The sequence below is a fragment of the Eleutherodactylus coqui genome, chromosome 9 (genome assembly GCF_035609145.1).
Source record: "Eleutherodactylus coqui strain aEleCoq1 chromosome 9, aEleCoq1.hap1, whole genome shotgun sequence".
In the NCBI taxonomy this organism is placed as follows: domain Eukaryota; kingdom Metazoa; phylum Chordata; class Amphibia; order Anura; family Eleutherodactylidae; genus Eleutherodactylus; species Eleutherodactylus coqui.
In genome coordinates, this window is record NC_089845.1 from 14,336,065 (window position 1) to 14,359,013 (window position 22,949).

Below are 22,949 nucleotides of genomic sequence, written 5' to 3' on the forward strand. Positions count from 1 at the left end.
TATGTACCGCCGGTGGGTTCCAGGGAGCCACCCATGCTGTAGGTGCACACTGAGTTTTTAATACATCTGTACACTTCTAAGGAACCCGTCTGACTGGGCCATGCAGTGTGGGCCGAAGCCCACCTGTATTACGCACGACATTACTACCTCAGCTGTGTTGGGCAATGCAATGGGATATTTCTATGTACCGCCGGTGGCTTCCTGGCACCCACCCAGGCAGTGGGTCCACAGGGAGTTTAACCTACATGTGTCCACTTGTAAAGAACCCCAGTCAGACTGGGGCATGCAGTGTGGGCCGAAGCCCACCTGCATTAAGCACGACATTACTACCTCAGCTGTGTTGGGCAATGCAATGGGATATTTTTATGTACCGCCGGTGGGTTCCAGGGAGCCACCCATGCTGTAGGTGCACACTGAGTTTTTAATACATCTGTACACCTCTAAAGAACCCGTCTGACTGGGGCATGCAGTGTGGGCCGAAGCCCACCTGTATTACGCATGACATTACTACCTCAGCTGTGTTGGGCAATGCAATGGGATATTTCTATGTACCGCCGGTGGCTTCCTGGCACCCACTCAGGCAGTGGGTCCACAGGGAGTTTAACCTACATGTGTCCACTTGTAAAGAACCCCAGTCTGACTGGGGCATGCAGTGTGGGCCGAAACCCACCTGCATTAACCCTTTCCAGTCCACTGTGTGACCTGTGAAGACATTAGGGTTTAAGGCTGTACAGCTCCGTTGTTGGTAGACGTCCGTCGGGGTTCTCTTACTGTATATTGCCAGCCTCTCTGCTGTCGGAGCCTATCCTACGTGTCAGCTCATGCAGTACTGGCTTTAGCCAGCATATAGCGCCGTTGTATAACAGCAGAAAAAGAGTAAGCCCCCTAGGAAAACCATATACAAATTGGATTGGAAAGGGTTAAGCACAACATTACTACCTCAGCTGTGTTGGGCAATGCAATGGGATATTTCTATGTACCGCCGGTGGCTTCCTGGCACCCACCCATGCTGTAGGTGCACACGGACTTTTTACTACATCTGTACACTTATAAAGAACCCCAGTCAGACTGGGGCATGCAGTGTGGGCCGAAGCCCACCTGCATTAAGCACGACATTACTACCTCAGCTGTGTTGGGCAATGCAATGGGATATTTCTGTGTACCGCCGGTGGGTTCCAGGGAGCCACCCAGGCAGTGGGTCCACAGGGAGTTTAACCTACATGTGTCCACTTGTAAAGAACCCCAGTCAGACTGGGGCATGCAGTGTGGGCCGAAGCCCACCTGCATTAAGCACGACATTACTACCTCAGCTGTGTTGGGCAATGCAATGGGATATTTTTATGTACCGCCGGTGGGTTCCAGGGAGCCACCCATGCTGTAGGTGCACACTGAGTTTTTAATACATCTGTACACCTCTAAAGAACCCGTCTGACTGGGGCATGCAGTGTGGGCCGAAGCCCACCTGTATTACGCATGACATTACTACCTCAGCTGTGTTGGGCAATGCAATGGGATATTTCTATGTACCGCCGGTGGCTTCCTGGCACCCACTCAGGCAGTGGGTCCACAGGGAGTTTAACCTACATGTGTCCACTTGTAAAGAACCCCAGTCTGACTGGGGCATGCAGTGTGGGCCGAAACCCACCTGCATTAACCCTTTCCAGTCCACTGTGTGACCTGTGAAGACATTAGGGTTTAAGGCTGTACAGCTCCGTTGTTGGTAGACGTCCGTCGGGGTTCTCTTACTGTATATTGCCAGCCTCTCTGCTGTCGGAGCCTATCCTACGTGTCAGCTCATGCAGTACTGGCTTTAGCCAGCATATAGCGCCGTTGTATAACAGCAGAAAAAGAGTAAGCCCCCTAGGAAAACCATATACAAATTGGATTGGAAAGGGTTAAGCACAACATTACTACCTCAGCTGTGTTGGGCAATGCAATGGGATATTTCTATGTACCGCCGGTGGCTTCCTGGCACCCACCCATGCTGTAGGTGCACACGGACTTTTTACTACATCTGTACACTTATAAAGAACCCCAGTCAGACTGGGGCATGCAGTGTGGGCCAAAGCCCACCTGCATTAAGCACGACATTACTACCTCAGCTGTGTTGGGCAATGCAATGGGATATTTCTGTGTACCGCCGGTGGGTTCCAGGGAGCCACCCATGCTGTGGGTCGACAGGGACTTCACAATAGGGAGTTGTACCTGCCTGTGTCTATGAATTAAAAAGCCCGGTCTGACTGGGGCATGCAGACACCTTGACAGAATGAATAGTGTGTGGCACATAGGTTCCCCATTGCTATGCCCACGTGTGCAGCTCCTGATGGCGGTGGCACAGGATTCTATTTCTCATTGCTTCTGTACAGCATTGTGGGCTATCGCTCCGCCACTTTTAAAGAGGGTCGCTGCCTAGCCGTGCCAACCTCTGCAGTGTGTGCCTGCGGTCCCTCGTCATGGCAGACGCAATTCTAAATAGACATGAGCGTGGTGTGGCATGAGGGCAGCTGAAGGCTGCCCAGGGACACTTTGGTGTGCGCTGTGGGGGGGGAGGGGGGGCGGTTGGGCAGCATGTAACCCAGGAGAAGTGTCAGTGGAGTGTCATGCAGGCAGTGATTGTGCTTTGTTGGAGGTAGTGTGGTGCTTAGCAAAGGTATGCCATGCTAATGAGGGCTTTTCAGAAGTAAAAGTTGTTGGGAGGGGGGGGGGGGGCCCACTCTTGCCGGTATTGTGGCTTAATAGTGGGACCTGTGAACTTGAGATGCAGCCCAACACGTAGCCCCTCGCCTGCCCTATCCGTTTCTGTGTCATTCCCATCACTTTCTTGAATTGCCCAGATTTTCACACATGAAAACCTTAGCGAGCATCGGCGAAATACAAAAATGTTCTGGTCGCCCATTGACTTCAATGGGGTTCGTTGTTCGAAACGAACCCTCGAGCATCACGGGAACTTCGTTCCGAATAACGAACACCCGAACATTTTGGTGTTCGCTCATCTCTAGTTACAAAGCTTGAAAAAAAACTTTATGAACAGTGGAGAAAACTGCAAAAAAATGCTGGCAGAATCAATACTACTGAACTAGACAGGCTGTTTTAGTTTTTCCAGAGACAAAAGGGACATCCTGGCTGCATGGGAGTAGTTGACTTAAAATTTGTGCAAGCAGAAAAACGGAGAGAAGAAAGGAAATCAGCTCAGATCGCAAGATTGGGGGGAAAAAAATCACAATAAGTAGGTGTGTTTGGTCTCTTTCTAATATTTCCTTTCCACCTTTTTAATCTGTACTTTACCAACATGTATTTGAGATATTTTTAATTGAACGCCTTTTTGTTAGAGGGGAGATAATAGGATATTTTTGCAGTTTTTATTTTTCAGGCGACAAAGAAGTAGACTTAGACTTTCTTCTAAGCAACTCATCAGAAGACGAGAAGCTGACACAAGATGAATTTGAGGACATCCTAGGAACACTTTGGAAGGAGGAACCAGGTGCAAAGAAAATGAAGTCCTCTTGAGGAAGTAAGGAAATTATTACCAAAAAGTTGTCATTGTTGGATAGATGTAATATTTCGGACAGAGACGCAGTGCTAACTATATCCGCTACTGCGGAGGATTTGGTGAAAATGTAGACATTTTAGCCTTAAGTAGGAGTACAGTGCGACTTTGTAGACAACATTTTTGACAGAAAAGGGCCCAGCTAATTAAAAGTAGGTTTAAAAATTCTGATTTAGAGGCTGCTGTCTTACACTGGGATGGAAAATTGCTTCCAGATATTTTAAATAGAGAAAGTGTAGCGAGGCTAGCTATTCTCATGAGCTGTGGGGAAGAAGATCAATTGATAGGAGCACCTCAACCTGAAAATAGTATAGGGATCACTCAAGCAAAAGCTGTATTCTCTGAAGTAGAACAGTGGGGGGGAGGCAATTGGAAAAATCGAGATGATGTGTTTTGATACCGCTGCTGTAAACACAGGTCGTTTCAGAGGAACATGTGTTCTGTTAAAACAAATGTTTAGGAAAAATCTTTTATACCTGGCATGTAGTAATCACATCATTAGAAGTCTTGTTAAAGGCAGTGTTCAATTGCAAAATTGGCTCTACCACTGGCCCTCAACCAGATATTTTTAAAACGTTTCAAGCTAAGTGGTCTGAGATAGACAGAAGAAAATACAAAAGTCTTATTGAGGATAAATATATTAAAAACAAAATAAATGATCTTGAATAGATTTCTAGCCTTCTTTTACAATAACTAAACAGCAGCAGCCCAGGGATGACTGAAAAGAATTTTTCGAATTAGGTTTGATTTTTTGGAGATGTACTACTAAAGAAGAAATTTCTTTCAGGGTACCTGGTGCCATTCATCATGCTAGGTGGATGGCCAAAGCCATGTATTCACTAAAAATGTATATTTTTAGGGATCAGTTTCCTTTGAATAATGTGGAAAACAATGGAATAGGCCAAATTTGTTTATTAATATTTACGTGAAAGCTTGGTTTATTGCCCCCAAGGCGGCTATGGCCCCTAACCAAGATTTGTAATTGCTAAAATTGCTTATAAATTCTAAAATAAAATTGATAAAGAGGTATCAGAGAAATCAATAGGCAAATTTATAAATCATGTGCAGTATCTAAATTCAGAACAAGTGGCATTTGGTTATTTTTATGAAACTTTGAAAGAAGAAGTTAGGAAAAAAAATATTTTGAAATTATTATCTTTTCAAGAACAGGATCCTGAAAATGAATTAGATGACATAAATGTAAGAACACAATTGCAGAATTGAAGAAGCACATTTGCTGTTGATCAAGGAAATAGATTTTTTTTATTTCTCCTCAAACATTTGATTTTTTTAAACTGTTCAAAATTGCAACTCCTTTTTCGGAAAGTGATTCGGGTATTTGGTTTGAAAACCCTGATTATTTGAAAGGGAAAATGATAGTAGAACAATTAAAGAATGTAAATAACACAGCAGAGAGGGCGGTCAAGTTGATCCAAAATTTTAATTCAAGTATTACCACAAACGAAGAACAACGCCAGTTCTTGTTACAAGTCGTAGCAGAATGTAGGAAACTTTACCCTGATACTGCAAAAGTCAGCCTCTCTATGCCTCTTCCTGATGTTTAAATCATGTAAAATTTAAGTTGATTTTTAGTTGGTATGATACGTGTTAATACCTTTTTTTTAATACATATTCTTCTATCTTGTAATAAATCATCTTTTTTGTGTGAATTACATTTCTTGTAATTTATTCAGATTTTTGTTCTCATATAATACCCTTTTTCATCTTGGGGTTGTCAAAATTTCTATGAAAACACATTCAGTACCTTACATTAACGGTTTTTCAATTATAAACACGATAAAAGAAATTCATTGACATTAAAATCAGAGATAATGGCATTTAGCCATAAACTTAAGTGTTTTCAGGAAATATCGATTTTGCGAATCCAGAACACGATCAGCACTGAAAATTTACTAATATTTTCTAATAAATGAATCATACGTAAAAAAGAGGTTAAGGTAATATTTGTGGACAAGAACATTATCAACAAAATGAGGCCATGATCAGGTTTCTAGGACAAAAAGTTTTCATTTTATGGGTAAAGAACTGTGATTTTTGTAACAAAAACTCTCTATAATCATAACTTCAAGGTCGATGAGGCACGGGTTAACATTATCCAATGGACCAGAAACTTTCAGAAACTCATTTTCTTACCAAATGGCAACTTTTGGGAGGGTCCCCCATAAAAAATGTGAACATTGATTTTTTTTGTGACCACCTGTGTATACAGAAATTGCTGATAAGACCGCTCGCTGGACCTCTAAGCTCAGAATTAAAGATTCTGACATAAATAAATAAAATACACGTAATACTGAAATCTTTTCATACAAAACTAAATATCAATCTGCTCAGATTCTCCAGTACATTTCAATATTGCAGTATATCGTACTTTTAACGTTTGCTTATTAAGCATTTCCCCAGGCAGGGCTTAATAGGTTTATAGACTTGGAAGCCCTGAAAGCCTTCACTAGGCATAGGGTTATCATGGCAATCATTGGCATTTTGTGACTGCATCACAAAGGAACCAACAGGGAGTCAGAGTGGGAACCCCTCTCCACCTGGCGGATTACATGCTGTGATTAGCATTGACCGTGTATTCAATCTGTCAAATGACTGAGACTGAATCTGGCTCTGATCACAGCAATTTATAGCAGTTGTCAGTTGTTTCAAACAGCTGGCACCTGCCAGGTATGCAGTGGGCTTCACTCCCATACTTCTGTGTCATACATGCATGTCACATCGGACAAATGGTTTAATGTTGACTATATCAACAAGTGTATTTATTTCTAGAAACAGTAGCTACAGGGACTCTGTGCCACCATAGAGTTCTGTTGGGTGTAATATATATGCAGCTAATTCTGAAAGCAATTCTACATACAGTATGAGTATATTGCATTGATATTTTCAGTCAGATTGTATACGTTAACTGTACAAAGGGCCCTCTTTGGTTGCCTACTGCTGTTCCGTAGAAACATGTGCATGGGGCTCTACTTTGGTTGCATTCTAGATCAAGAAGCACTGTGTTCTATCATGAAACAAATGAGAAAAGATATAAAGATAAGCTATCTGACCTGTTTGCAGGTGCGTCGGCACTCTGCTGCAATCGCCAGTTCACAGCATCCAAGTCCAACCCAACCATCCGACTTCTTAGAGGCACCTTCCAATGGAGATATTGGAAAAAATGTAAACATACAACTAATTTAATGTATTTAAGTTATAATATTTCTTCAGCTATATCAAAATTGTTATATAGTGTAATTATGGAAATAATTTATATACAACTGCAATTCCAAAACATTTGGGACACTCTGTAAAATGTAAATGAAAGGTAAAAAAAAAAAAAGAACGCAATAATTTGGAAAGCTCATATAACCAAATTTTATACACAATAAGGCCTTAGTCAGACGGGCGTTTTTTCGCGCGATTTGCGGATCGCATGACGGATGCGCATCCGCAAATAACGTGACCGGTGCGCGCAAGTCGCCCGCAAATCGCCCGAAAATCTGCTCCTAGCCGCGTTTCATTAGAAACGGGCCGGAGCTGTCCAGTGCATTGCATTCAATGGAGATGGCAATAGAGCCGCCTCCATTTAAAGTAATGCGCTGCGGGCGAGCCCGGGATGAATTGTCGGTAAGGGCTTAAATATATAAGCCCTTCCCTGCAATTCATCCTAAAATGTGTTAAAATAAAAAAAAATTGTATACTCACCTTCTTTCGGCAGCCGGAGCTCCGCGCGGCTGTCCTGCAGTGGGTGTGAAGGGGGTGTGAGTCAGACCTGCCCCCTGATTGGCTCAGCGCTGAGCCAATCAGAGGCATGCCTCACTCACACCCATTCATGAATTCATGAATGGATGTGAGTCAGACCTGACCCTGATTGGCTCAGCGCTGAGAGGCAGCAGTCACACAGGGTGTGTGAGTGAAACCGGCCTCTGATTGGTCAGGGCTGTGACCAATCAGAGGCAGATCATTCAGCAGGCGGGGATTTTAAAGCCCCGCCGGCTGAATAGTGCCGAGAAGCAGTTCAGGAGAACTGACAGCGGCCGCGGCTGGACTCCGGCTGCAGCGGAAAGGTGAGTATACAATTTTTTTTTTTGCTATATCGGCCGTGCAGAGCATTGCGCCCTGCAGTAATACTACAGGGACAGAAGTGGTGGTTAGGCAGGGAGAGTGTTAGGAGTTAGTGTAGGCTTCAAGAACCCCAACGGTCCTTCTTAGGGCCACATCTAACAGTGTGCAGTAGTGTGGAGGCTGCTTTTAGCAGTGTTGCACATTTTTTTTTTTTTGCTATATCGGCCGTGCAGAGCATTGCGCCCTGCAGTAATACTACAGGGACAGAATTGTGTAGGCAGGGCCAGAAGACATATATTATAGATTGAATATACGCAGTGGTCCTTTAGAAAAAAATCTTTGAAAAACAAATATTTGGCCTGCCTGTCACTCTGCTCAGTGTTCTGGGTCTGTGTCTGCTGCGGGTTGTAGTTTTCCAAATAAATACGCAGCCAGCTAAGTGTTACAGCAGGCTTGCGCAAAATTATTTCCTGGTGTTCCGTAAGCGAACTCAGCCTACAACCACAGGCCAATAAGCGGCACATTAAATTACAGTGTTGTGTTTCTGCATTCCTGGTAATACAGCATGCTGTGGGGTAGGGGTAGGCCTAGAGGACGTGGGCGCGGCCGAGGACGCGGAGGCCCTAGTCCGGGTGTGGGCACAGGCCGAGCTCCTGATCCAGGTGTATCGCAGCCGACTGCTGCGGGATTAGGAGAGAGGCACGTTTCTGGCGTCCCCACATTCATAGCACATTTAATGGGTCCACGCGGTAGACCCTTATTAGAAAATGAGCAGTGTGAGCAGGTCCTGTCGTGGATGGCAGAAAGTGCTTCCAGCAACCTATCGTCCACCCAGAGTTCTGCGCCGTCCACTGCTGCAACTCTGAATCCTCTGGCTGCTGCTCCTCCTTCCTCCCAGCCTCCTCACTCCATGAAAATTAGACATTCTGAGGAGCGGGCAGACTCCCAGGAACTGTTCTCGGGCCCCTGCTCAGATTGGGCAGCAGTGGTTCCTCTCCCACCAGAGGAGTTTATCGTGACTGATGCCTAACCATTGCAAAGTTCCCGGGGTCCGGGGGATGAGGCTGGGGACTTCCGGCAACTGTCTCAAGACCTTTCAGTTGGTGAGGAGGCCGATGACGATGAGACACAGTTGTCTATCAGTGAGGTAGTAGTAAGGGCATTAAGTCCGAGGGAGGAGCACACAGAGGATTCGGAGGAAGAGCAGCAGGACGATGAGGTGACTGACCCCACCTGGTTTGCTACGCCTACTGAGGACAGGTCTTCAGAGGGGGAGGCAAGGGCAGCAGCAGGGCAGGTTGCAAGAGGCAGTGCGGTGGCCAGGGGTAGAGGCAGGGCCAGACCGAATAATCCACCAACTGTTTCCCAAAGCGCCCCCTCGCGCCATGCCACCCTGCAGAGGCCGAGGTGCTCAAAGGTCTGGCAGTTTTTCACTGAGAGTGCAGACGACCGACGAACAGTGGTGTGCAACCTTTGTCGCGCCAAGATCAGCCGGGGAGCCACCACCAGCAGCCTCACCACCACCAGCATGCGCAGACATATGATGGCCAAGCACCCCACAAGGTGGGACGAAGGCCGTTCACCGCCTCCGGTTTGCACCGCTGCCTCTCCCCCTGTGCCCCAACCTGCCACTGAGATCCAACCCCGCTCTGAGGACACAGGCACTACCGTCTCCTGGCCTGCACCCACACCCTCACCTCCGCTGTCCTCGGCCCCATCCACCAATGTCTCTCAGCGCACCGTCCAGCCGTCGCTAGCGCAAGTGTTTGAGCGCAAGCGCAAGTATGCCACCACGCGCCCGCACGCTCAAGCGTTAAACGTGCACATAGCAAAATTTATCAGCCTGGAGATGCTGCCGTATAGGGTTGTGGAAACGGAGTCCTTCAAAAGTATGATGGCGGCGGCGGCCCCGCGCTACTCAGTTCCCAGACGCCACTACTTTTCCCGATGTGCCGTCCCAGCCCTGCACGACCACGTCTCCCGCAACATTGTACGCGCCCTCACCAAAGCGGTTACTGCCAAGGTCCACTTAACAATGGACACGTGGACAAGCACAGGCGGGCAGGGCCACTATATCTCCCTGACGGCACATTGGGTGAATTTAGTGGAGGCTGAGACAGAGTCAGAGCCTGGGACCGCTCACGTCCTACCCACCCCCCAGAATTGCGTGCCCCAGCTCGGTGGTGGTATCTGCGGGGGTGTATGCTTCCTCCACTAAACCACCCTCCTCCTCCTCCTACGCAACCTCTGTCTCGCAATCAAGATGTGTCAGCAGCAGCAGCACGTCGCCAGCAGTCGGTGTCACGCGGCGTGGCCGCACAGCGGTGGCCAAAAGTCAGCAGGCCGTGCTGAAACTACTCAGCTTAGGAGAGAAGAGGCACACGGCCCACGAACTGCTGCAGGGTCTGTCTCGCAATCAAGATGAGGAGTCTACCCAGGTGGTGAGTGGCGATGCTGCAATCATTAGCGTCACCATTCCTCTGCTATGCCTCTTGAGAAGTTCCCTGCAAAGCATAAAGGCAGACGCTTTGCACTCGGAAACAGAGCCGGGGGAAGACAGTAGGTCGCTGGATAGTCAGAGCACCCTCCTGTCTATATCTCAGCGCGGTGAGGAGGAGGAGGAGGAGGAGGAGGAAGATGAGGAGGAGGGGGAAGACACAGCTTGGCCCACTGGTGAGGGTAGACATGCTGCTGGCCTGTCATCCTTTCAGCGTGTATGGCCTGAGGAGGAGGAGGATCCTGAAAGTGATCTTCCTAGTGAGGACAGCCATGTGTTGCGTACAGGTACCCTGGCACACATGGCTGACTTCATGTTAGGATGCCTTTCTCGTGACCCTCGCGTTACACGCATTCTGGCCACTACGGATTACTGGGTGTACACACTGCTCGACCCACGGTATAAGGAGAACCTTTCCACTCTCATACCCGAAGAGGAAAGGGGTTCGAGAGTGTTGCTATACCACAGGACCCTGGCGGACAAACTGATGGTAAAATTCCCATACGACAGCGGTAGTGGCCGAAGGCGCAGTTCCGAGGGCCAGGTAGCAGGGGAGGCGCGGAGATCAGGCAGGATGTACAGCACAGGCAGGCCAACACTCTTTAAGGCCCTTGACAGCTTTATGGCTCCCCAGCAAGACTGTCACTGCTCCCCAGTCACGGCTGAGTCGGGGGAGCAGTCGGGGGAGCACTGTAAAAGGATGGTGAGGGAGTACGTAGCCGATCGCACGACCGTCCTCCGTGACGCCTCTGCCCCCTACAACTACTGGGTGTCGAAGCTGGACACGTGGCCTGAACTCGCGCTGTATGCCCTGGAGGTGCTTGCTTGTCCTGCGGCTAGCGTCTTGTCAGAGAGGGTGTTTAGTGCGGCTGGGGGAATCATCACAGATAAGCGTACCCGCCTGTCAACCGACAGTGCCGACAGGCTAACACTCATCAAGATGAACAAAGCCTGGATTTCCCCAGACTTCTCTTCTCCACCAGCGGACAGCAACGATACCTAAGCAATACGTAGGCTGCACCCGCGGATGGAAGCATCGTTCTGTATCCCCATCAAAAACGGGAACCTTTTTGCTTCATCAATCTGTGTATAATACTCCTTCTCCTGAAACCTCACATAATCACGCCGAACGGGCAATTTTTCTTAGGCCCACAAGGCTCAGTCATATAATTTTTCTAAACAATTTTTATACGTTTCAATGCTCATTAAAGCGTTGAAACTTTCACCTCCAACAATTTTTATTTTAACTGGGCTGCCTCCTGGCCTAGTTACCAATTTAAGCCACATTAACCAAAGCGATTAATGGGTTTCACCTGCCCTCTTGGTTGGCCATGGCCAATTTTTCTGATGTACATTAGTACTGTTGATACAGCAATTTTTGTGGGCCCTCGCCTACAGTGTAATTAAATGAATTTTTAGCCCACCTGCATTACAGCTGACATTACATCCGCTGTGTTGGGCACTGCAATGGGATATTTTTATGTACCGCCGGTGGCTTCCTGGCACCCACCCATGCTGTGGGTCCACAGGGAGTTGTAAATGCATCTGTTTCCACTTCTAAAGAACCCCAGTCTGACTGGGGCATGCAGTGTGGGCCGAAGCCCACCTGCATTAAGCACGACATTACTACCTCAGCTGTGTTGGGCAATGCAATGGGATATTTTTATGTACCGCCGGTGGGTTCCAGGGAGCCACCCATGCTGTCGGTCCACAGGGAGTTGTAAATGCATCTGTTTCCACTTCTAAAGAACCCCAGTCTGACTGGGGCATGCAGTGTGGGCCGAAGCCCACCTGCATTAAACATGACATTACCTCAGCTGTGATGGGCACTGCAATGGGATATTTTTATGTACCGCCGGTGGCTTCCTGGCACCCACCCATGCTGTCGGTCGACAGGGAGTTGTAAATGCATCTGTTTCCACTTCTAAAGAACCCCAGTCTGACTGGGGCATGCAGTGTGGGCCGAAGCCCACCTGCATTAAGCACGACATTACTACCTCAGCTGTGTTGGGCAATGCAATGGGATATTTTTATGTACCGCCGGTGGGTTCCAGGGAGCCACCCATGCTGTCGGTCCACAGGGAATTATAAATGCATCTGTTTCCACTTCTAAAGAACCCCAGTCTGACTGGGGTATGCAGTGTGGGCCGAAGCCCACCTGCATTAAGAACGACATTACTACCTCAGCTGTGTTGGGCAATGCAATGGGATATTTTTATGTACCGCCGGTGGGTTCCAGGGAGCCACCCATGCTGTCGGTCCACAGGGAGTTGTAAATGCATCTGTTTCCACTTCTAAAGAACCCCAGTCTGACTGGGGCATGCAGTGTGGGCCGAAGCCCACCTGCATTAAGCACGACATTACTACCTCAGCTGTGTTGGGCAATGCAATGGGATATTTTTATGTACCGCCGGTGGGTTCCAGGGAGCCACCCATGCTGTGGGTGCACACGGAATTCCCATTGCGGAGTTGTACCTGCCTGTGACTATTTATAAAAAAACGCGGTCTGACTGGGGCGTGCAGACACCTTGACAGAATGAATAGTGTGTGGCACATAGGTTCCCCATTGCTCTGCCCACGTGTGCAGCTCCAGATGGAGGTGGCACAGGATTGGATTTCTCATTGCTTCTGTACAGCATTGTGGGCTATCGTCCCGCCCCTTTTAAAGAGGGTCGCTGCCTAGCCGTGCCAACCCTCTGCAGTGTGTGCCTGCTTTTCCTGTGGCAGACGCCCTTATAAATGGACATGAGGGTGGCGTGGCATGAGGGCAGCTGAAGGCTGGGCAGGGACAGTTTGGTGTGCGCTGTGGACACTAGGTCATGGGGGGCGGGGGAATTGGCAGCATGTAACCCAGGAGAAGTGGCAGCGGAGTGTCATGCAGGCAGTGATTGTGCTTTGTTGGAGGTAGTGTGGTGCTTAGCTAAGGTATCCATTGCTAATGAGGGCTTTTCAAAAGTAAAAGTTGTTGGGAGGGGGGGGGGCCCACTCTTGCCGCTATTGTGGCTTAACAGTGGGACCTGGAAACTTGAGATGCAGCCCAACATGTAGCCCCTTGCCTGCCCTATCCGTTTCTGTGTCGTTCCCATCACTTTCTTGAATTGCCCAGATTTTCACAAATGAAAACCTTAGCGAGCATCGGCGGTATACAAAAATGCTCGGGTCGCCCATTGACTTCAATGGGGTTCGTTACTCGAAAGGAACCCTCGAGCATCGCGAAAAGTTCGTCTCGAGTAACGAGCACCCGAGCATTTTGGTGCTCGCTCATCTCTAGCAGCAACACATTTAAAAGACATGAGATAGCCTTAACAAAAGGCTGGATAAGAAAGCAGTACTAATGAAAAACAGCTGGAGGGTAAATTTCCTAAGTCACATGAATGTGCATAAAAAGAGTATGTTGGAGAGGCAGAGTCTCTCAAAAGAGAAACATGGTCAGAGGTCACCAATCTGTGAAAAACTTTGTCTAACAATTGTGGAACAATTTCAGAAAAATGTTCCTCAACTTATAAATGTGGAGACTTTGAATATCTCACCATCTGCAGTACATAATATTATTAAAAGATTCAAAGAATCTGAAGAAATTCATGCACACAAGGCCAACTGCCAATATTGGATGCTTGAGATCTACAGGCCCTCAGGTGTCACTGCATTAATAACAGGCATGATTGTGTAATGCCAATCACTGCATGGGCTCAGGAATACTTCCAGAACTCATAGTCTGTGAACATAGTTCACCGTACAATCCACAAATACAAGTTAAAGCTGTATGCAAAGAAAAAGCCCTATATCAATACAATCCATATATGCCAGCGTGCTCTCTGGGCCAAAGCTCATTTAAAATGGACTGAGGCAAAATGGAAAACAGTTTTGAGGTCTGGAGATTTAGAATTTGCAATTGTTTTTGGAGATCAAGGATGCCGTGTCCTGCGGACTCAAGAAGAGAGGAACCATTCAGCTTGTAATCAGCACACAGTTCAAAAGCCTGCATCTCTGATGGCATGGGCAGCTTGCACATCCTGACTATCAATGCTGAGCCATATACAGAGGTTGTAGAACAAGATATACTCCAGAACATCTTTCAGGAAAGGTCTTGCTTATTTCAGCAAGACAATGCTAAACTACACACTCCATCCATTACAACAGCATGGCTTCACAGAAGAAAAGTCCGGGTGGCCTGCAGTTTGGACCTTTCACCAATAGTAAAATTTTGGAGCATTATGAAACGAAGAAAGATTCATCAGAGACGACCAAGGACTGTTGCCCTGTCCCAACTTTTGTGAGATGTGTTGCTGCTATCAATTTCTAAATAAGATAACTTTTTTTATTAAATGGAAACATGTCTCACTTTCAACTTCTGACGTTATGTGTTCTACTGTAGAATAAAATATGGTGACAGGAAATTTCCAAATTATTGCATTCTTTTTTCTTTACATTATCTTACATACCGTTCCAACTCTTTTGGAATTGGTGTTGTAGTTTATAAGCATATAAAAAGGAATATTTAGGAAATATTCTTATTTGTTTACACAACCACAGCCCAAATTCTTTGCAACCTAACTCATTTAGGCTCTCACAGGTGTATATGGCCCTGAACAGACCTAGGAGAGTCTCACCCTCACTGCCCTCAGACTGAACAGTCATATTTTTTCCAAGTGTACAGTTCCAATTTTTCAAGCTTTCCTTTTTCCAACTCTCCGCACAACAATCTCAATCCTGGCACAAATCACTTGCTCTCTCGTGTTATAACTAGGAAATATACTGGAGAGGTTGAGCCTGACAAACATGTCAGGATGAGTCAAGTACCGACCATAGTGTAAAAAGGCATACTGTTTATTACAACTTTGACTTCTGATTTCAAGATTGGACTAAAACAATGTCCACAGGTGACTCATGTTTGTCTGGCTATACTGTACCAGAGATTGTTATTCAATGCCTGGGATATCAGCCCTTTCTACACAGGCTTCTCCTTCCTTCCGAACATAGGAATCATTCACTGATGAGAGAGAATCCTTCCTCCTAAAAGTGCAGCAGTTTTCATAATCACATGCAAAATCTGTTTAAAAATTACTACAGCAACTGTAGACATGTTCACAAAACATGTCCGCGAACTCGGCCAATGTACAGCTGACTTAGAGAAATGCATTGGAGAGTTTGCAGATGACCTAGATGAAGATAAAGAAATCCTCACTGAACATGAGAAATGGGAGGGACTTGTTATTTGTATAGCGCCAACTTATTCTACAGCGCTTGCAGATAATTTATTTATTACCCCCCAGCAAGCTGGATACTCATTTTACCGACCTCAGAAGGATGGAAGGCTGACTCAACCTTGAGCCGGCTACCTGAACCACGCGGGGAGTTGAACCTGCAACCTTCAGGTCGTGAGCAAGAGCTTAGGACTGCATAATGCTGCCTTAACACTCTGCCCAAAGCATAAAATTTCTAGAAGTTAATTATGAGAACCTTGAGTATATGTCCTGTAGGCCAAATATCACAATCTGAGGTTGCAGCACTGTTACCAGAATGATATCCAAATAACATTTGCATACATCAAATACATTGTGCTCTGAGAAGATCCAGGGGTCTTGTTGTTCTGAGACATGTTGTCTTGAAGCTACATTACTCTAAAATAAGAGACCTACTCGTAGTTGCAACAAGAAATTAAGGAGCATTGTCTGAGGTACCCGATTCAGTGCAACTATTTGTGGATCTGAGCCCTGCTACCCTGAGGAGGACAGGATATCTCCATCCCCTCAGTTCATCCCTTCAACAAGCCTGGATCACCTACAGATGTGGCTTTCCATTTGCATTAATTCTCTCTCACAATTATACTTGGTTCTCTGTCCATTCTATGGAGGAAGGTAGACAACACTTTCAGTGAGCAAGTACTCGCATAAAAGAGAGTTCCCTACTGCAAAGGCCACCCAGAGTGGCGAGTTCCACTCACATATGGCACATTGCTGGTATCACCAGATTTTCAAAATCTGCTTTGCCATCTGGATTAAATCACACTACCTTCACCATGCACTAATTGACATTTTGTTTAATTTCTTTTGTAGTAGAGTGTCAGACGAGTTTTTAATCATTGCCTTTATTCTGTCTGTGACCCCGAGTCGGTACTGCAAAGATGAACCCATAACATAAAGGCACCCAAGTGGGACTCTTCCCAAAACCTCAGGTAATGAGTCTTCTTCAGTAGGGAGTGGACTGCTATGGATCTATCTACATCTTGATGGGATTGCCCAACATGTCCACTACCGCTGAGATGGGGTTTTTTTTGGCTTCCATTTGGTTGCTAATCAATTGTACACTAGTATATTTTTTTATGCTAGGACTGCCATCCACAGTGCGGATATAAGTTTTATCTTCCCTTAGTGTGAAAAGAGGGGAGTTTAGCAGCTCACTGCACTTTCTGAGAAATGTACTCCTGATCCCAATCAGGTATACATTTCTGGTATAATTTACAACAGCATCTAGCATATATTCTGCATAAATCGATTGATCCGGAGCGGACATCTCCCCTCCCAAAAAACTATGCTCAGATTTCATAAATGTGGTAGTGCGGGCGCAGAAGTAAGATAAACTGCAAAAATTTGTGACTTTTGTACACTAGTATTCTGGCCTAAAACTTTTGTAAATGTCCCCCTCAATATGCAAGCCAGTTTGGAATATCAGGCAGTTAAATTGGAATTTGTGAATGAGCTTAACCCCTACTAGATATCTTACAAAAGGGTACTAGGTTTCAACTGAGTGCTCTGCTAACCCATTGTACTGAGCCAGCTATAAGGTGGACTCAAGCAAAATACTACATGTATGCAAATAAAATGGACAAACTGTTGGCTAGTAGGCCTTGGGTTAGTAGGTGAACAAACTTTTGAGCTTGGGTTAATTTCTAGATCAGAGACCGTGGGGTTAATATTACTACTGATCCAGACAAAATCTATAAACAATTTCTTGATATTGATTTTACTTTTTCATCTCAAAGCAGTATTCAACAGTTGATTACAGGATCACCAGAATTGTATTCCGCTCTTATTATAGTTTTACCGAAGCCCACAAAGAACCCATTAGCTTTCAAAAACGCTTGCGCCCTTTCCATTCTAATGCTGAACCTGAAGATATTCACCTACTAGAGATGAGCGAGCATACTCGTCCGAGCTTGATACTCGTTCGAGTATTAGGGTGTTCGAGATGCTCGTTACTCGTAACGAGTACCACGCGGTGTTCGGGTTACTTTCATTTTCTTCCCTGAGAAATTTGCGCGCTTTTCTGGCCAATAGAAAGACGTTCAAGCCCTATACCACCCCCCTGCAGTGAGTGGCTGGCGAGATTAGGTGTCACCCGAGTATTGAAATCTGCCCCTCCCGCGGCTCGCCACAGATGCATTCTGACATTAGTTCAGGGAAAGTGCTATCGTGTTGGAGCTGTTATAGGGAGAGTGTTAGGAGTATTTTAGGCTTCAAGAACCCCAACGGTCCTTCTTAAGGCCATAAATCTTCTCTATATGCGCTCAATGGGGCCGGCGGCAGCAGCGCCGACCCCATTGAGAACATATAGAAGACAAATCATTCTTCTCTGCCACAGCTGTAACAGCTGTGGCAGAGAAGAACGATGTTTGCCCATTGAATTCAATGGAGCCAGCAATACAGCAGGTTCCACTGAAAGCAATGGGCTGCCGGCGTGCGCGGGGATGAATTGTCGGGAAGGGGTTAAATATATAAGCCCTTCCCTGCAATTCATCCAGAAATGTGTTACAATAAAAATATATACCGGCGTATAAGGCGACGGGGCGTATAAGACGACCCCCCAACTGTCACCTTATACGCCGGCAATACAGCGGAGCAAAGAATAAAAATCATTACTCACTTCTTCTGACGTTCTGCGGCGCTCCTGCAGGCTGTTGCTCCCTCCTGGTTCCCAGCAGAGCATTGATTTCTCTACGAAGGGCTTTAAATCCCCGCCTCCAGAAACACACGTGCCTTCAGCCAATCACAGCCAATGACAATGATGTCATTGAATGGCTGTGATTGGCTGTGTTTCTGGAGGCGGGGATTTCAAGCCCTGCGTCCAGAAAGCAATACTCTGCCGTGGACCAGGAGGGAGCAACAGCCTGCAGGAGCGCCGCAGAACGTCAGAAGAAGTAAGTAATGATTTTTATTCTTTGCTCCACTGTATTGCCGGCGTATAAGGCGACAGTTGGGGGGTCGTCTTATACGCCGGTATATATTTTTATTGTAACACATTTCTGGATGAATTGCAGGGAACGGCTTATATATTTAACCCCTTCCCGACAATTCATCCTGCGATCGCCGGCAGCCCATTGCTTTCAGTGGAACCTGCTGTATTGCTGGCTCCATTGAATTCAATGGGCAAACATCGGTCTTCTCTGCCACAGCTGTTACAGCTATGGCAGAGGAGAACGATCTTTACGCTGACAGTGCGGGGGGGGGGGGCACTCTTGCCGCTATTGTGGCTTAATAGTGGGACCTGGGAACTTGAGATGCAGCCCAACATGTAGCCCCTCGCCTGTCCTATCCGTTGCTGTGTCGTTCCCATCACTTTGTTGAATTGCCCAGATTTTCACAAACGAAAACCTTAGCGAGCATCGGCGATATACAAAAATGCTCGGGTCGCCCATTGACTTCAATGGGGTTCATTACTCGAAACGAACCCTCGAGCATTGCGAAAATTTCGTCCCGAGTAACGAGCACCCGAGCATTATGGTGCTCGCTCATCTCTATCACCTACATCATGACCTCATGCCTGAGCAAAATCCTTACTTCGTTGAAACACCAAGATCAGGTTGGATTTATTCCCTGTAGCTTGGCCCCTAATAATGTTTGGCGTAATTTTAATATAATACACCATGCACAAACACGTAGACTGCCTCTCACCATGCTAACTTTAGATATTGAAAAGGCTTTCAACAGTTTGTTTCGGCTCAATCTCTTCCCTGTTCTACAGAAATCTGTTATTTATGGCTTTCATATTACAGCTTTTAAAATACTGCACATCCTAAACTTCCAAGAAGTGGAATGAAATGGGCCATTTTGGAGACTACTACCACCCAGATTACAGTATTGCTGGAGGAACTTGGAAGATCAGTAATTCAGTCCATTGGGATGTGCAACCAGGGTGACGGTGAAATAGACAGTTGATAGAATAGACTGCGTAGACATTGAAATAATGGTTTGTTCCTGGTGCAAATCTGACAGGCCAAGACATACGTCTTGATTAGAGATGAGCGAGTATACTTGCTAAAGGCAATTGCTCGAGCGAGCATTGCCTTTAGTGAGTACCTGCCCGCTCGAGATGAAAGTTTCGGGTGCTGGCGGTGGGCAGGGAGCTGCGGGGGAGAGAGGAGCGGAACGGAGGGGAGATCTCTCTCTCCCTCTCTCCCCCCCCCCCGCTCCCTCCTGCTGACAGCCGCTACTCACCGCTCCCCCGCGCCGGCACCCGAACCTTTCATCTCGAGCGGGGAGATACTCGATAAAGGCAATTGCCTTTACTGAGTATACTCGCTCATCTCTAGTCTTGATGTCTTTCTTGATAGTGGGCCACTGTCATTGGCAAAGAATAAATTTAAGTGTCCTCTTAATACCTGGATGCATATATTTATATTCCACAACACTTCTGCTCGATTCAACCCAAACAACCAATCACTGTGAATCAGCCAACCCAAACAACCAATCACTGTGAATCAGCCAACCCAAACAACCAATCACTGTGAATCAGCCAACCCAAACAACCAATCAGATTGCTGGAATTGTGAATCAGCCAACCCAAGCAACAAATGAGGTTGTGAATCGAGCAGAAGTGTTGTGGAATATAGATATATGCTGTCAAAAATGCCGGAGGAGGGTTAACCGGCGCTAGGGGGCAGTGCAGACTCTGAAAATACCAGCCTGTAATAGGGCCGGTAAAAAAAAATACCGGCACAGGCCTGGCAGGAAAGACACCAGCCAGGCCAGTGGATTACCGGCTGGGTGGCAACCCTAATGACTGCTCAGAGATATGTTCAGGACATCCTGCAGACACATGTGTTCCTCTCATGGCAGCTTCCAAGAGGCAGCAAGATAACATCCAGCCACAAACACAAGGGTGACACATGAATGTCCCCTAACATTGCCACACTTCCGTGGCCGCCCAGTCGTCAGAAATATTTAAATATTGGATAGGTGTCAAGCATTCCATATACTTTGTGTAAATTAATGACTGATTATACTGTTGTCCTCCAGCACACTAGCATATTTGGTCCGTTGTCTGTCCGTGTTAATTCAGGGGCAACACATGACCCCATTACAGCCTATGAAGCTATGCAGATTAATGTTTTTTCACATGGGCAAATATCTAATTTCATATTTTATTCCTGTTCATACCACGGACAAGAAATAGGACAATATATTGTATAATGCATGTCTCTGTGCTGTATCCATGTGATTTGTTCAGCGCACGGGCAGATGTCAGTGTATTGTCTGATGCGAGGTGCTCCCCAAATTCTCAAGTGCAACTCACACATGGTAAGTGTGGGTCTGGCCTTAATGGGTTGAAAAAAAGGCCATCAAGTTCTACCTTTTTATGCTTCCAACCCGCAGTTGATGCAGAGGAGTGCAAAAAACACAGTTTAAATGATAGGCCCAATTCACCGTAAAGTGGAAAAGAATTTCTTCTGGACTCATGCTGGCAAACACAGATGCATGGATCAACATTCTATACTAGAAGTAGGCAACTGGGGATGTAGACCCAATAGGTAGCTAATTGATTTAGATTATGATTAGACCTGATTGATGCTATGATTGATGCTACGGACAAGGGACGTGAAGGAGGCGGGACTAAATGCCCTTTCCCCGCCCCTTGTCCGTAGCCATCAATGGGAGAAGCCGGGGTGGACCGGCACTTAGCTCCGCCGCTGTCCTGCTCCTTCCATTGCACAGAACGAGGAAGAGAGGTGAGCCTGCGATGGGGCGGGAGGGGAAGTGGGCGGTGGCCTGGTGAGCTCGGCGTATTTGCGCCAGGCTCACCAGGCCATATGAACGAGCGCACAAACTTTGATTTGTGCGCCCGTTCACCAAATCTTTCACTAACAATGTAGCATTTATCGGCCAGCTGTTAAAACGGCTGGCCGATATGCGCTAGTGTGAAAGAAGGCTAACCCTGTATATTGTGTTTTGCACAAGTCCATCCAGTTAAGCCTATTAATCCCCCAATGTTGATCCACAGAAGAGCAAAAAAAAACCCAATGAAGTAAAAGCCAATTTTCCCCATTTAAGGCAAGAAATTGCATCTTGACTCTAATCTGGCAATCAAAATAATTCCCGGATCACCGACCCTTTTGAACTAAAGATTATAACATATAATATTATATAGCTAAAAAAAAGCATTCAGGACTAGAGATGAGCGAACGTGTTCTTCCGAGCTTGATATTCGTGCGAATATTAGGGTGTTCGTGATGTTCGTTATTCGTAACGAACACCATGCGATGTTCGGGTTACTTTCACTTCCTTCCCTGAGACGTTAGCGCGCTTTTCTGGCCAATTGAAAGACAGGGAAGGCATTACAACTTCCCCCTGCGTCGTTCAAGCCCTATACCACCCCCCTGCAGTGAGTGGCTGGGAAGATCAGGTGTCCGCCTAATATAAAAGTCGGCCCCTCCCGCGGCTCGCCTCAGATGCCTGGTGAGTTAGATGAGGGACAGTGCTGTTTGTACCGGAGCTGCTGTAGGGAAAGAATTGGTAGTTAGTGTAGGCTTCAAGACCCCCCAAAGGTCCTTATTAGGGCCACTGATAGCTGTGTGTTGGCTGCTGTTAGCAGTGGCAATTTTTTTTTTCTCAAAATCCCCTCTGCAGAGCGTTGCACCCGGCATTAGGGACAGAAGTGCTGCATAGGCAGGGAGAGTGTTAGGAGTGAGTGTAGCCTTCAAGAACCTCAACGGTCCTTTCTAGGGCCATATTTAACCGTGTGCAGTACTGTCCAGGCTGCTGTTAGCTGTGCTGCATTTTTTTTTACTTCTCAAAATCGCCTCTGCAGAGCATTGCACTCTCCATTTATACTGCAGGGAAAGAATTGTGTAGGCAGGGCCACAACACAGTTATTATTCATTGAATATACGCAGTGCTGCCTTTTGGTGCAAAACAACGGAAAATATTTCTATTTGTCCTGCCTCTGTCCGTCCTAAGGGCGGTGGACACGTGTCGGCTGCGTGTGCAACCTTTAAAAATCAGACGCACCCAGCTACGTTTTACTCCTGGCTTCGCCATTTGCTTTCCTTAATTGGGAAAAAAAATACCTGCTCTGCCACAGTTAATAACTCTGCTACCCTCACGTTCTGTGACACATTAGCAGGAAAACAGCACAGTTATTAAACTTAGATTATACATTCACTAGAGGCAGTGGGGCCTTTCGTTTTCAAAAAAGGGAAAAAATTATATTTGGCCTGCAGTCTTGCGCCAATTTATTAGCTGCCTGTGAAATCAAATCACTGGTAATACAGCATGCTGAGGGGTAGGGGTAGGCCTAGAGGACGTGGACGCGGCCGAGGACGCGGAGGGCCAAGTCAGGGTGTGGGCACAGGCCGAGCTCCTGATCCAGGTGTGTCGCAGCCGACTGCTGCGCGATTAGGAGAGAGGCACGTTTCTGGCGTCCCCACATTCATCGCCCAATTAATGGGTCCACACGGGAGACGGTTATTAGAAAATGAGCAGTGTGAGCAGGTCCTGTCCTGGATGGCAGAAAGTGCTTCGAGCAACCTATCGTCAACCCGCAGTTCTGCGCCGTCCACTGCTGCAAATCCGAATCCTCTGTCTGCTGCTCCTCCTTCCTCCCAGCCTCCTCACTCCACTA

General features: G+C 46.7%; 1 protein-coding gene across 1 annotated transcript in view; it reads right to left on the reverse strand.

Moving 5' to 3' along the window:
• RECK (reversion inducing cysteine rich protein with kazal motifs) overlaps positions 1-22,949 on the reverse strand; it is a 247,826-nt gene that overhangs the window by 120,880 nt on the left and 103,997 nt on the right. Inside the window, exon 5 of the mRNA XM_066579140.1 lies at positions 6,619-6,704. Within this exon, the coding sequence (XP_066435237.1) occupies positions 6,619-6,704 (86 nt within the window). The remainder of the gene's footprint in view (positions 1-6,618; positions 6,705-22,949) is intronic.